This window comes from Zalophus californianus, chromosome 2, assembly GCF_009762305.2.
Source record: "Zalophus californianus isolate mZalCal1 chromosome 2, mZalCal1.pri.v2, whole genome shotgun sequence".
NCBI lineage: Eukaryota > Metazoa > Chordata > Mammalia > Carnivora > Otariidae > Zalophus > Zalophus californianus.
In genome coordinates, this window is record NC_045596.1 from 133,889,364 (window position 1) to 133,903,833 (window position 14,470).

At 42.8% G+C, this 14,470-nt stretch overlaps 1 protein-coding gene across 12 annotated transcripts in view; it reads left to right on the forward strand.

Annotated features, from left to right (window-relative positions):
* Nucleotides 1–5,554: 5,554 nt before the first annotated feature.
* Nucleotides 5,555–14,470, forward strand: part of RAPGEF2 (Rap guanine nucleotide exchange factor 2) — a 235,011-nt gene continuing 226,095 nt past the window's right edge. For all 12 annotated transcript variants that reach the window (XM_027597876.2, XM_027597879.2, XM_027597883.2 and 9 more), the window contains exon 1: nt 5,555–6,293. In XM_027597876.2, coding sequence (XP_027453677.1) covers nt 6,225–6,293 — 69 coding nt within the window. In that variant the 5' untranslated portion in view covers nt 5,555–6,224. The remainder of the gene's footprint in view (nt 6,294–14,470) is intronic.

The window sequence follows — 14,470 nt, forward strand, 5'->3', positions numbered from 1 at the left end:
TGTTAAATTAGGGGAAATAAATGGACTTGTTTTCTTAGTCAGTTCCAAAATATCTAAACATCTATGTGACATTTACATTAATGTTGTTCTTACTCATGTGGCAGCATCCTCAAAACTGAATTTATTACGATTCCTGTAAAATCAAACCTAAGAGTTTGATTCTAATTGTGCTTTTGATATGCTTCATCTAACTTATTTCATGAGCTCTATCCTATGAGCACACTGCATCTTTCCCTGGATGTCTGTCACCGCACTCTCCACCAGGGACTCTTCTGGAATACTATTTGCATTCTATGTCAATATGCTACTTGCAGGTGAATATTTCCTAGTGGAGTGTGCTGAGAATGATACAGTGTCTAAGTTACAGCCTTCCACTCTCCTGAGATTCTTACTGACTTGATGTCAGGGGTAGCAGTAACTGTAAAACAATATAAAAAAAATGTTTTGGGGCACCTGGGTGGCTCAAGTGGTTAAGTGTCTGCCTTTGGCTCAGGTCATGATCCCAGAGTCCTGGAATTGAGTCCCACATTAGGCTCCCTGCTCAGTGGGGAGTCTGCTTCTCTGCCCCTCCCCTGGCTCCCGTGCATTCTCTCTCTCTCAAATAAATAAATAAATAAATAAATAAAATCTTAAAAAATGTTTTGGAGGGAGGGGGAAGTATGTGAGGAATGTCATTAATAGAATTCAACTTCTCTCTGCTCTGAATCTTCTGTTCAGAGGGTTTTAACAACCAGAGAATATGGTAACCGAGGAAGCTCTTGTCTCAGCAGATCAGGGAAGCTTCCTGGATCTTTTCAATCACTGCCACCATTCTCCTGGGTGAGGTGAGTAAATTAACCAAGTGCTTGGCACATAGAACAAGTGTCCACAAGGCCAGGGGAGGGACCATGCTTGTCTTATTCACCATTGGTATTCCAAGCATCAAAATCAGCACCTGGCACATAACACCCAATAAATATTTATTGACTGAACAATGACGTTCAGTGTGTGTGTGTGTGTGTGTGTGTGTGTGTGTGTGTGTGTGTGTTAACAAAGTGACTTCTCCCTATCAATTGGTCAATAGATAAAGTATAAATATAAATATATCAAATCCCTAGTCTTGTGTCATAGCTGGACTCACAAGAATTTTTTAAAATTATTTTAACTCACTTTAAAAAATGAGCCTCAACACCTAACCTACATGATATATTAATATATGTAGGGATGTATTAGATTTTACACTTGGGAAGATAAAAGATTTTTAGATTACAAGTAGAACGGCATTAAAGCCAGAACTTAAAATGTATTTCTGACTTAAAACTTAGTGCTCTGTCTCTGTCTACCCTCTAATAACTTTCTAGATAATATGATGGTTGTGGAGACAGAACAAAGAAAGTCTCATTTTTATACTTGCCTTTATGAGGCAGCATGATAGATGGCTTACTTTGATTATGGTTGGTGGACACAGTTTGGATCAGACTATTTGGCAAATTGGCAGATTGGTGTCCAGTTCTGTCAACCACGTTATACCTAACATGCCGTTGGTGCTCAAAGATACTAAAGCAGCCATGCATGCCAAGTATCAGATGTCCTAGATGCTGAATGGTGATAAGCATTATTGACATATGTAGATAAGTAGATTTTAAATAGTGAGAACATTAGCTGTAATTGAAGTTAAATGATAGTGCAGAAGTTGACAGTGAGCTAGTCATTTTGGCGGTGGAGAAGATATACTATTAAGCCTTACCTGAGGTCATGGGTGCAATTCAGTATCACAGGAGAGCACTCAGAAAAAAAGAGCTAGGTTTATAGCTGGAATTCACAACTTAATGGCTGTGAGATCCAGATGAGGGGGGTTTCAGCCTACTGCCCGTGCTCTGAAGGACCCCACCCTAGCTTCACACTTCTTCATGGGACAAGGAATTCCATACTCTTTGAGCACCCAGGACCCTGGAATTTATTGGTCTGCTACCTCCAGGCCTGATCCTCCAAGGCTGGCCCAGGGCTGGAGGAATTGCCGGGGGGTGCCTTTTGCATGGAATACGATGTAGTTTAGATATGCAGGCTGGGGTGTCCTCATGGGTAGGAGCCTTTTTGTGGTAGGGGATGGAGCTCAGATGGGAAGAAAATCTAGTGTGAGTTTCAAGCCAGTAGCTACTCCTCCCTGCAGCACTTTGTTCCCGTTAATGTATAGTTCTCAGTATTTTTAATAGGGCAAATTGGTCTCCATTGTTAACTTACCCCAGACCCTTCCAAAGTTAAAGGCAGGCCTGGAACTAGGGCAAGTCAGGTAGCCTATTTCAGTCTCAGTTTCCTCATCTGTAAACAGGATCATAATTGTTCCACTGACCTCAAAGGGTGGGATGATGAGAATGATATTAAAAATAACTATCATTTGTTGAATACATACTATGGTTCAAGGATTCTTCAAGGCAATATTGAATCGTTACAAATCCTCAGGGCATGCAATTTTTATCCTCTTTTTATAGAACAGAAAAATAGGCTCAGAATGGTTAAGTTTCTCTCCCAGGCTTCCCTCCCCCATCAGGGACACAATTGAGATAATGTATGTAACAATCTTATATGCATATAAGCAACACCATAGTTATTAATTCATTTACATCACTTTGGGGGATATAGCAGTGAACAAAAGGAACAAAAGCCATCGACTTCAGAAGCTTACATTATAGGGGAGGGAGACAATAAAATAAGTAAAATATATGTTAGATGGTGGTGAAGAAAGCAAGGAAGAGAAATAGGGATGTGAAGTTACAGGGAAACTGACAATTTGAATAAAGATATGAAGGAGGGGAGGGAAAAACACTCTAGGTTTGGTTTTGTTTTCTGGTGGACTGGGGAGCAGGGAGCTAATTCAGGTGGTGGAGGGAAGAGCAAATGGAAAGGCCATGAGCCTGGAGCTTGTTCACTACATAGCATCTTCATGCATTCAGAAACAGCATCTCCATTTCCAGTGTGGCTAGGAAAACGAGTTGGGGGTAGAGTCGTAGGAGATGAGGGTAGAGACATACGGGGTGGAGGGAACAAGGTCCATAGGTCATTTAGGCCATGGTAAGGTTTTTACCTCACATGAGATGAGGAGCTAATGATTTTTTCTTTTTCCTTAGCAGACGAGTGATTTGAGCTAAAGTGAAAAGACTCACTCTGGCGGCTGTGTCCAAAGTAGACTGCTGGAGGCAAGGACAAAAAGAAGGAGACCAGGTAGGTGGTAATTGCAAAGTGCAGGCAAAGGGTGATGCTGGCTTGGACAAAGGTCCTGGCAGTAGAGGTGGTAGGTAGAGGGTAGATTCCAGATACGGCACTTTGAAGGTTGAGCTGACAGGTTACTGACACTTGTGGGGTGTAACAGAAAGGAAGGAGTCATAAAGACTCCAAAGTTTTTCACCTGAGCAATGAGAACTGCGTAGCTGGCATTAACTGGAATGAAGAAGGCTGGGGGTGGGGCACTTTTCGGGTAAGATATCTAGACCCTGGTTTACAAACGTTAATTCTGAGATGTCTATTAGACAGCAGATGGAGATGTCAGGTATATTTTTCCACTTCACTGGATTTTGATTTTTTTTTTCTTCTTCTCTCTTTACAGAGCTGTAATAGCATTTATTCATGTCCCTTTGCTTTCAGTGTGGTGGTCTATGTCATAGAGAATTTGATGCTGGGGCTCAACAAAGGGGTGAAAAACATGTGGTGAAGCAGTTTCAGCAAGACAGACCCAATATATAAAAGGGTCTAGAGACACAATTTATAACTGGGGTCTAGTTTCACAAGATTGTGTGGCTTCCTAGAGAAGTGACTGCCCAATCTGTTTAATAACACAAAGGTGACTTAAGGACCCCAAAATATTTGCTCACAACTAACCCATTCTAAGTGTTTAAAATAAACTAGATGTTAAAAATATGTTTGAAAATTTGAAAAAGTTCAATATAGTAGGCCATAAAAGTAACAACCCTCCTCTAAGTATAGCCTCCACACAGACATCAAAACATGAACTTATTGGGAGGGAGGGGGGGAGGAAGGAGAGGAGGCAGATAAAAATAAAACCCTAGGACCAGAACAGCAGAGCTGTCCTGGGAGCTTGGCTGACCTTACACACCTTGACCTGGCTCAGAGAGGGAGAGGGAGGGGGAAATGAAGCAGCAGGAGAGGTAACGTCTTAAAGGGCTATATTACCGTGTTCTCTGCACCAAGGGAGTCCGGCTTGGAAATCTGGGGTCTGGAGAAGGAGGTTTGCTCTGCCTTGATGCAGAGCCAGATCTGCCAATGTTTCTGATTATGTCATGGACCTTGCCGTCCGGGTCTCCCGCTAATGACTGATCACCTTTAAATCTGACATGTTTGCCTGTCTGGGGGGTGGTATTGGATCTAGTGTTGAAACTGGCACTTTTCCATGTCCTTAATCTCGTGGTTATTAAAGTGTCTGAAGGTGGCAGTAAGCACGGAAGGCAAGAGAGGAAAGCTTTCCCTGCAGCAAGTTGCAAATAAGCAAATAAAATCTTAAGAGGATTTATCGCTTCTGAAGCAACTCGGAGCCAACCCCCGGGTTCAAAATGAATGCCCACTACAGCCCAAGCTTGCGGGCTGGACTTCTGCTCCGGGTCAACTTTCAGCCCCCTTGGCCTCGGCGTGGCGCCAGGAGTCGTCTGAGAGAGGCGAACGGACTCTGCAGGGTCTCCCAGGAACCGGGTGGGGGTGTGGGTACGCGGCACGGCGTGAGACGGGGAAGGGGTGGGGAGGGTAGGAAGGGGAGAGCCGTGCGCTTCGCACCCGAGCACCAGGACTGGCGGCGCCTCCTCGGAGCCAGGCGGTGTGGGGCTCTAGCTAGCTCAGCCGGGAGCGCTGAGACCCTCTCGCGGGCGCGAGCGCCGGGCTCACCTGGTCGCGACCGAAGGTGCAGCTCCGAAGGGAGGGCGCGGGCCGGCGGGCGGGCGCAGGGAGCGCCAGGAGGCGGGACCGAGCGCGACGGGGCCGCCCCGCCCCTCGATGATGCGGCGCCAGCCGACTCGCCTCCGCCTTGTCACTCACTCCTCACCATGGTTGCAGCACAAAGCAACAAGCCCCGAGGCCGCTTCCTCCCTGAGGAGCGGCTCCGGGCGGCTGGAGAAGGCGCAGGAGGAGGAAGAGGCGGAGGAAGCGGAGGGGGAGTCGCCGCTTCCCAAACACTCTCGCCGAGGGGGCTGTGCGCGGCTCTCGGCCCTCGGCCCTCGGACGCCCGCCGCCGGGAGTCCGGACCCGGGCTGCCCGTGGCCCCCTCTTCCCCCTCCCCCGCCCCACGCCGACCGGGAACAAAGTTGCCGAGAGCGATTGGGCCGGAGGGGCTGCAGTCCCGGCTGGGTGCTCTGGTCGCAGCGGCGCCGGCGCCGGGGCAGCTCCGCTCCTGGCGCGCTGATGGGGGGAGGCGGCGGCGGCGGAGCCCACGGCGGCGGCCAGAGCAGCAGAGGCGGCGGCGGCGGCGGCGGGGCGGCCCGGGGGGATGCAGCAGCAGTCGGGAGGGACGGCCGAGTCCAATAGACGGAGACTAGGAGCGGCAGGCACGGCGGCGGAGGCGATCGGGCTAAGCAGCGCCCGGACCTGAGCCAGTCGTCCCGACATCGGCTGCGGCGCCCAATGCCCGAGGACTAGGGACGCGGGAGATCCGAGTGCTTCGCGGAGACTCCCGGGCGGCGGCGCGAGCCCTTGAGAGGAGGGGGCGACCCTCCGCGCGAGAGGGGAGAGGAGGCCCCCTCTGCCTGCAAGCCTTTCCCTTCCCTTACTGTAGCTCGTACCTCCCTAAAAATAACTCAGGGCCCGCCGGGGCCAGGAGGAGACGCCACTGTCCCCCGAGTGGAGCCGGGGGAGGCGTGCCGAGCCAGGCCCGGAGGGAGCCGGGCGCGCCAGGAAGCCTCTCCCGGCCGAGCGGCGAGGAAGAAGAGGAGGAAGGGGGAGTTCCCGGCCGCCAAGCGCCCGCAGGGACCCTCCGGGCCGCGGGTCTCTGGAGCTGCGCGCCCCCCGCCCCCTTCGCGCGGCCTCGCTCTCCTGCCGGCTCTCTGCGCGCCTGTCCCCGCGCTCTGGGCCGCTGGGCCCAGCGGAGCCGCCCCCCCGTAGGCCCCGCCGCCGCCGCGGTTTGGCTTATTAGCCTCAGGCGGGCGGGCGGGCAGGAAGGCGGAGCGCGCAGGGCGGAGGCAGCTGCTGCGCTGGGCCGGGAGGAGGCCGACGAGGGTGCGGAGCAGCCCCGGCCGGGCCCACTGGGGGAGATGGCGTCCTACGTGGATAACAGCTTCCGCCAAGCGGTGATGAAGAACCCCGCCGAGAGGACCCCCCAGGTGAGATCCGCCGGGACTTGGCTGGATTTATGCTTCGCCGGGCTGCGCCCTTTCCTGTCCCCGTCGCCCCTTCCTGACACAGTTGTCCCCGCGCACCCACTTCTCCCGTCAGGACCCCAACTTTTCAATGGCATCCCATCTCCGAATCTTTTCCCCTGGTCGTCCTGGGTTTATATTTTCCCTCTCCTCGATATTCTCCTTTTCGCTGCCCTCCCCATTACTGACCTTCCTCCTTCGTTTGCCCCGCGCAGGAGAGAATTCTCTAATTAGGTTCCCCTCTTCCCAGTTGTATCCTGGAGCTTCTGAATCTCGGGGGTGAGGGGGGACTCACCTCCCCATGACCAGCTACTCCTGCCACCCTGGCTCCAGGGCCCCTTTCCTTCCCATTCATGTGGCCCCTTCTACCTTCAGAGTTCCGTGGTGTTTGAAAAGGTATAGGAAAGAAACTTGTATGGCTCTGCTAAAGACAAATCCGTCTTGACCTTCTAAAGTAAAATATTGAGATGTTTGTATATTTACTATTTTGCTTCTTTGAAAAAGGGATGCAGCTTTCCAGTGCAGGGGAAGAAAAGTTGATTAGCTAGGTTGGTGCTTTGAGTTTAAATTGCAGGCATAACTGCAGAGCATATTCAAATACACCCACGGAAAGGGCACCCTGCGGATTCTTCTGGTGTTGCACAACTTTGTCAAAATTAGATAAGTTTGTTAACCTTTATATGCATTCGTTTACCTTTAGGCTTATTTGTCCTCTTTAAGTGGAGCGATTGCGGATGGTGTTGGATTTGGTCGTCTCAAGTTGGACTAGAGAGGGGGAAATTGTATAAAAATGTGGTGCTTTGACTTTTTTTTTTTTTTTGCTTTTAGTTGCTGAGTGGTTAATGACGCATATTCCTAAGCATTGGGATGGTGACTACATACAGGGGATCCTGCTGCCAACCCTCTTAAGACAAGCCCTGATCCTTGGGACCATCAGACATTTAGGATCTAATGCTTGAAAGAGTTTGCTTCGCTTGTTAGGTGTTGGATGCCATCTGTTCAAACCCAAATGCTCTCCTTCTCTGATGTTGATTATTATTATTTAATGTAGGGAGAACAGAATAAAATAGAATATTTCACTGGCTGCCTTTGGACAAGGCCCAAGAAGGGCACCTGGTACCGTTTCTGATTCTTCATTTTTCTGATGGAGCCATCACATCTGGGGGATCATAGGTTGCACATATTTACCAAAAGAATGGAAGATGTGTGATAATTTTACAAGAATATTCATTTCACTATATTTCCAGAAAGTTTCAATTCTGTAGGATTATTTTATCAAAACCAAGCAGTATTCTGCTTTGATCTTGTCCCTGGGCATTGCACTACCTCCCATGTGCCTTCCTCCTCTACTGTTTGTTTTAAAATTGTAAATTGAATCAGTCTAATGCATCCGAAAATGCTCGTTCTCCGTGGTAGTGTGATAGAAAAGCAAATTTCAGTGAAATATTTCAGTTCCTTTCAGTGTTTGAAGTACCAAATGAAATCACACAAGTTGAGAATATTAGAACCTAGCAAGGCTGATTAGAAAATGATGTCATAGGCCTTTAGTGGAAATTAAAGCGGGGGGGTGGGGGGAAGCTGTGCCTTCGGTTGATTAATTAGGAACAGCAATGACTTGAAACCTACTATCAGTTGGGGGGGTGGGGTCAACAAACAAGACTGGAAGAGACAAAACCTCCACTGTGAAAGTGTGTGGATTGTGCCAAATAAATGAAACTGTTAAACTTTCCTCTTCTCCTGCCAGTTGTATAGAATAGAGAAAAAAACTGACCTAGCATAGAACTTGGCCAGATTCAGAAGTGGGTCGGTTACTACTAACACCACAACGTGAAAGCTTCGTTGATAATCTGAAAGCAGCACATTTCCCCCCCCCCCCCCCCACCAACCTTCATTGGAAAACTAAACATAGAGAAAGCTACCAAACATTTTGAACATTAAGTGTCAGCCCTATTAATTTTGATACTCATTTGGTTATTACTAATGCAAACCCCATGTTTGCTTATTGTTTTCAGGAGAAAGTAGCTTGAAATGTGAATGTTTTCCCAACCTTACCTGGCTGGTTAAAAACAATCTTCTAAAAGTTTGAAATGTACTGGAGAGTAAAAAAAAAAAGTTTTGGTAGAAGGTGCTTTTTATATTGAGTGCTTTGTAATGTAAGCACTCGCTATATTGAGTGCTGAAAGTTTTTCTGTACCATCTTTTGTCAATGTTAGAGAGAATTTTGTAGTGTGAGGAAAGCAAATGTATTAAATAAACTTGATATCACAAACAGAAGGATATGAATTAGGAAAGTTTTGCTGTCATGCTTCCTTCTGTTTTTCAGGATAGACTCCTTAAAGGAGTTCATATGATTCTCATTACAGGCAAAAGGAATGCTTTAAAAGAATAGAGGAAATATATAATTTTTTGTTAAGTTCAGGTTTTCTTTTTTTTAATCCCTACCATCCCAGTTTCTCTCAAACTCTGTGAAGACATAGTTTTGTGTTTAGGTCAATCAATTGCCTAGAAGTTAATAGTGATGTTGCTAGTGTAACCTAAGAGGTTAGCTAGAGGAGAATTTGAGGGTGGGAAGAGTCCCAGTGTAAACATGGAGACTGCAAATAGGGAGCTTTCAAGCACACCTGGAAAATGGGAATCTATTTTATTTAGCCATGTCATTAGAGAGGCAGAATGGTAAGGAGAAATTAAAAAAAAGTCACCTGAATTTTTAGCCTAATCATGCATACCTAGATTTAAGAGGCTGTCACTCTTTCACCTGATATTCTGAAAGGATGAAAAAAATCTTTGATCCAAGGTGTGTCCCACATTATGTGTCTGGAAACCTGGCTAAGTTTTAGTCAATGGGGCACTGTATTCTAAATAACAAACCCCTTGAAAATAATGAACACTAAATGTTCTATTGATATTTTTCAGTGCACCTATGTTGAAAAACAGGACTCTTAAGTAATTGCTTTATTAAACTATTTGGGTTTATGCTTTAATCATTTAAATGAGAAGCTTGGTCACCAAAGCAATTTAGTCAAGTAAAAGATGTAAATAAATTACAAACAGCTTTATCCCCCCAAGGCTTTAAACAATAAAATGCTTTTTTCTAAACCATTTTATTAACTTGTTGAGTTCAGACCCTTTGTAGCTGCTTCTGTAGGGTGTTTAAATGCATGTTTTTAGTTTTTCAGGTGAAGCATCTATTGCTGAGTTTTCTTTCAAGATCTTATTTAATGTGTTTTTAGCCAGTTACAAGTTATTTTTAAAAATGGTATGTGTAAAACAGCTCCATCTCATTTCTTCCTAGTTAAATAGTATTACTTTGTCCTTTACTACTGAAAATTTTTTTGGCTCTTGAACCTTTCGATTTAGTTAACTCATGAATTTGTCAGCTGAGGGCCCAAAACAGTGTAAGACTTCATTCTTTGCAAAGTCATTTAGTCATGATGAGAGGGCTGAAAAAATACCATTTTCCTAGAGAACTTTAAATTATGAGAATCTGCACAAAAGAGTATCTCTGGTAAATACTTAACTTTAAAATCTAGTGGAAGAATTGTGTTTATTACAGTTACATTTTCCATTTGAATTTCTTTTTATTGTTTATGAGCAGTTTCATATTTTCATTTGACAACTCATACTTTGATTATATTTTAGAAAATTTGGGGGCTCTAGTAATAAATATTTGGGTTCTGAAGTAGTTTTTGTTCAAAAAATAGAACTGAATGATTTTTGTGCGGTTTAGAAATCATATTTCACTGAGTAATTCCTGTTCGGCAACAATCACTTATTTACCTTTCATAACGATATTTGAATTTATAGGTTAAAACATATACATATTTATAACTGAAATACTAATTTCAAACTGTATGAGCATGTGACTTTGAACTTTATGGTAAAAATTAACATTTTTTTGTGATATTGGTAGAAACTTAGTTGTCTTAACATAATCTTTTAAACATTTAGTAATTAACAGTTCCATAATTAGCTTTGCATATATTGGCTGAGTTTCAAAATGAATCTATCCAACTGCAGTGCTATATGTGGACTGGTTTAATGCAGTTCTTCCCAGGCCCTGGCCTTTAAACAGAACAGTTACAAAAAAATAATAACAAAATAAAACTAAGAAAAGGAAGTGGACTACTCGGTTGCCAACTTGTTTCATTTTTTTTCCTTTCAAGAAAGGATGTAAAATAACAAAATAAACTATAACCTTCGATCACTATCATTTTATTAATGGTCTTACCCTTTAATAAGAAAGGGAGGATATACTGTCATTGTAAAGCTATTTCTCGAGATCAAAGATTCCTTGATTCATAAGAAAAACGCACTGTTTGTTTTTTGGTTTTTAATTTTACTGTGGGCCTGAAAACAACTTTATCCAAGTGGATTTTGGGGGCAATTAAACGATAATGGTAGGTCTGCCTTTGCTGATATTTGAAATTCAAGTCATGTAAAGTGACAGTGGGTTATACTTCAGTTATAAATTAACTATCTGAGGTAAAGATAAAATAACCCTTTAAAGATACATACTGCTGCTTGACTCATTTGAAAACTTACTTTTTTTTTTTTTTTTAGTGAAGGAAGACTTGTAAATTACCTGAAGTAACTTTGATCTAGGCTAAAGAGATAGGGAAATGTGCTGATAGTTCTTTGATATCTAAATTTTATGGGCCATTCCCTCTCCTCACCTCATTTTTGGCACGAGATAGTTTTCTTATCTGTAAAATGAGCATAATAGCTTCCTGAGGTTGTTCTGGGATTAAGTGAAAGAAAGTACATTTACTATTTAGTGCAGTGTCTAATAGTAGTTTTTATTGTAGCACATTTTAATGAAATACTTTTTATCAGGCCCTTGGGAATTCAAGATGAAATGAGACCTCTGACCCTCCAGTAACTCACCGATGTATTGTATCCTTAAGTAGGATGTGATTCATTAATTGCTATAGCAGCCGTTGAGGGCTGTGGACTTCCTAGTTGAGATATCCTATGCCAACACTTAGACACTCATGTATTGAGTCTCAGGGAGTAGGAAGTTACCCACCAGTGGAGTAGGGCAAATGCAGGATATTCCAGAAGTAGCACACATGGTTGTAAGAAAATAGGTGTAAACCTTCATTCCGTGTGCTTGGAGCCAAGGAAGTGAGTAGGGGATGAGAAGTGATTCCACTGGAGTAGAGAAGGTTGTGGTTTGAAGGGGAGTAAGAGGAGACCAAGAAATCTGTTAAAGACTGATGTCTGTTCTTCAGGCTTGAGATGGTTGGCAGCCTGAGTGACACAGTGGAGAAGGACTAGAATTATTGCAGTAGTAGAATTTATTGGACAGGCTGACTGAATGTGTGCACATTTATATCAGCTACTCATTGTATCAAACTATGTGCACATTATGCCAGTTACAGTCTGATCATGGCAAGTGATTATGATGGACATTTCCTAGTTCATGGGAAAAACTTCTAAGTTTTTGAATATATTTTTTATTAAAATATTTTTATCTTATACTATTTTTTCCTTAAACTGTGGTATCTTCTACGTCTACATTTTGGAATCTAGTATGAAATATCTGATTTATCATATCATTATGCCAAATATTTTATTTCTTAATTTGTAATGCTGTGGTTTTTTGTTTTTTGTTTTTTTTTTTTTTAGTGGGGAGCAAAGCAAGGTTTATTGAGTGATAAGAAAGTGATAGTACAAAGCTCCTGAGGAGGGAAGGGGCCTGAGAGGGTTGCCCCCCCCTTTTAAAAGATTTTATTTATTTATTTATTTATTTATTTATTTATTTATTTATTTATGAGAGAGCGCACAAGCAGGGGGAGCTGCAGGCAGAGAAGCAGACTTCCTGCTGAGCAACGAGCCCAACACAGGGCTCAAACCCAGGACCCTGGGATCATGACCTGAGCCAAAGGCAGATGATGCTTAACTGACTGAGCCGCCCAGGCATCCCTGTAATGTGATTTTTAAGCATTCTGCCCTTTGGAAGAGTTGAGGAATATCTGAATTTAAGCAGGAAAAATGGATTTATTTATATAAAAACTCACAAGTGATTTATGATGGCACAATGTAATGATTATAGTGAGTGTTTGAGAACACTTGGGATGTATATTCCCCTGTACCATTTAGTTAATGTTGATAAGTTAGGAAGGAAAAGCAATTGTAGTACATATTATTGCTCTTTTGTAGCTTTGTCAGAGATTGACTATGTATAGTTAGTCAAAATATGTTCAGTAACTATAATATCAGCCTTTGTAGGAAGAAAAACAAGCTGATTGCTACTTTATTTATGTTAGGATTTTTATCTTTTCAGGAAAAAAAAAAAACATCTCTGGTCTCACATGCTAATTAACCCCACTACTTACTGAACTATTTACCCTAAGTGTTTCTTGCTGTACTCAGGTGTTTCCTTTTCTTCTTCAATCTGTGAAAGAATTTACCTTTAGTGTGGTTATGGTGGGGTTTTTATGGAGTGGAAAGTTTAGTCCTTGCATTTTAAATTCTCTTGGGTCCACCATTTCTGTGCTTTCACATCCTTATGCATAAAAAGTGTTTTAGAGGAGTTGGTGTTAGTGAGTTGAAGGGGAACTTTGTCATTGGAACTAAACCCTCTTTTTTCTTGCTGTTCAACTCTTAAAAGTTGAAATTCATAAATTGTGGATGTTTAGGATTTTTCAAATATTTAATATGAGTTAAATGAAATAAAAATGTATATTTTGATCCTGCTAACTGTTGGTAGTTAAGTTGACAAACCAACACTCACCTTAATATTGACCCTTAGCATCTTCCTGTTCTCTAGCTCTTGGTATTTGTTCCTACCCAACATAAAAGCTACTAAGAGACCCTAAAGAAGAATTAGTCATTAGCTGGTTATTCCAAAGAGGCCTGATAGTAACTTTCTGAGAAGCTACCTAGCAATCAATAGATCTAAAGGGGTGAGGCACAATGATGGTAATCTAATTTCTCTTGAGTATTCACTCTTGTCAAAACTCATTATCATTTTTTTATTTCAATAAACTTTTTAGTTTGAGATAATTGTAGATTCACATGTAGTTGTAAGAAATAATGCAGAGGTCCTCTGGAAACTTTACCTAGTTTTCCCCATTAACAATGTTTTGTGAGACTAAAATATTGCAATCAGGATGTTGGCATTCATACAGTCAAGATGCAGAACAATCCCGTCACCATAAGAATTCCTCTTGTTGCCCTTATTTGTAGACATAATCATTCCCTGACCCTACCTCTGGCATGGACTAGTCTGTTCTCCATTGGTATAATTTTGTCATTTCAAAAGTGTTACATAGACGGAATCATACAATATTTGACTTTTGGGATTGACTTTTTTCCCCACCCCCACTCAGCAAAATTAAAACTTTTTACCTTTTGGCTAAAATGAATTTCTACTATTGTCACTGAGTGGTTTGGGCTGTTTTCCTGAAACACCGGCAATATCTGGGGATTGGGGAGTGCCAGGTAAAGTGGATTTAAATAGTGACAATGGTGCGAAAATTCTGTGATATATATAAAATAATGACCAAAGATTATAAGGTCATGGATGAGCAAGAGTTATGATAATACAACACATTTGGGATATTTCAATATATATAGTTTTCTTTCCATAAAAAAGATATTTTTTTGGTCATAATGGAAGTGGTAAAGCTAGCTTTAGCCTATCAGTGATCCCTTATTTAAAAAAATAACTTGATCTTCCCTAACTGAAGTGACATTTTTACAATTCAAAAGAAAGTCTAATGAATATCTTTATAAAGGAGTCCCAATGGTCAAATCAGGGACAGTTTGAACAAAATAAAAATGAGTTATAAACTTCTAGGGGAAAAAAATATCCATTAGCTCATACCAATATAAGTAAATAATTGAATACATAGGTAAATGGGGGAAGAAGAGACAGCTCTTTATTACTGTAGAATTCCAATTTAAAAAAAATTTAGAAGGGGGTGCCTGGGTGGCTCAATAGGTTAAATGTCTGCCTTCAGCTCAGGTCATGATCCCAGGGTCCTGGGACTGAGTCCCACATCAGGCTCCCTGCCCAGTAGGGCATCTGTTTCTACCTCTCCCTCTGCCCCTACCCCTTCTCATTCTCTCTCCCTCCCCACCATGTGCATGCAAAAAAAAAAAAAAAAAAAAAACTTTTATAAAAAATTGAGAAT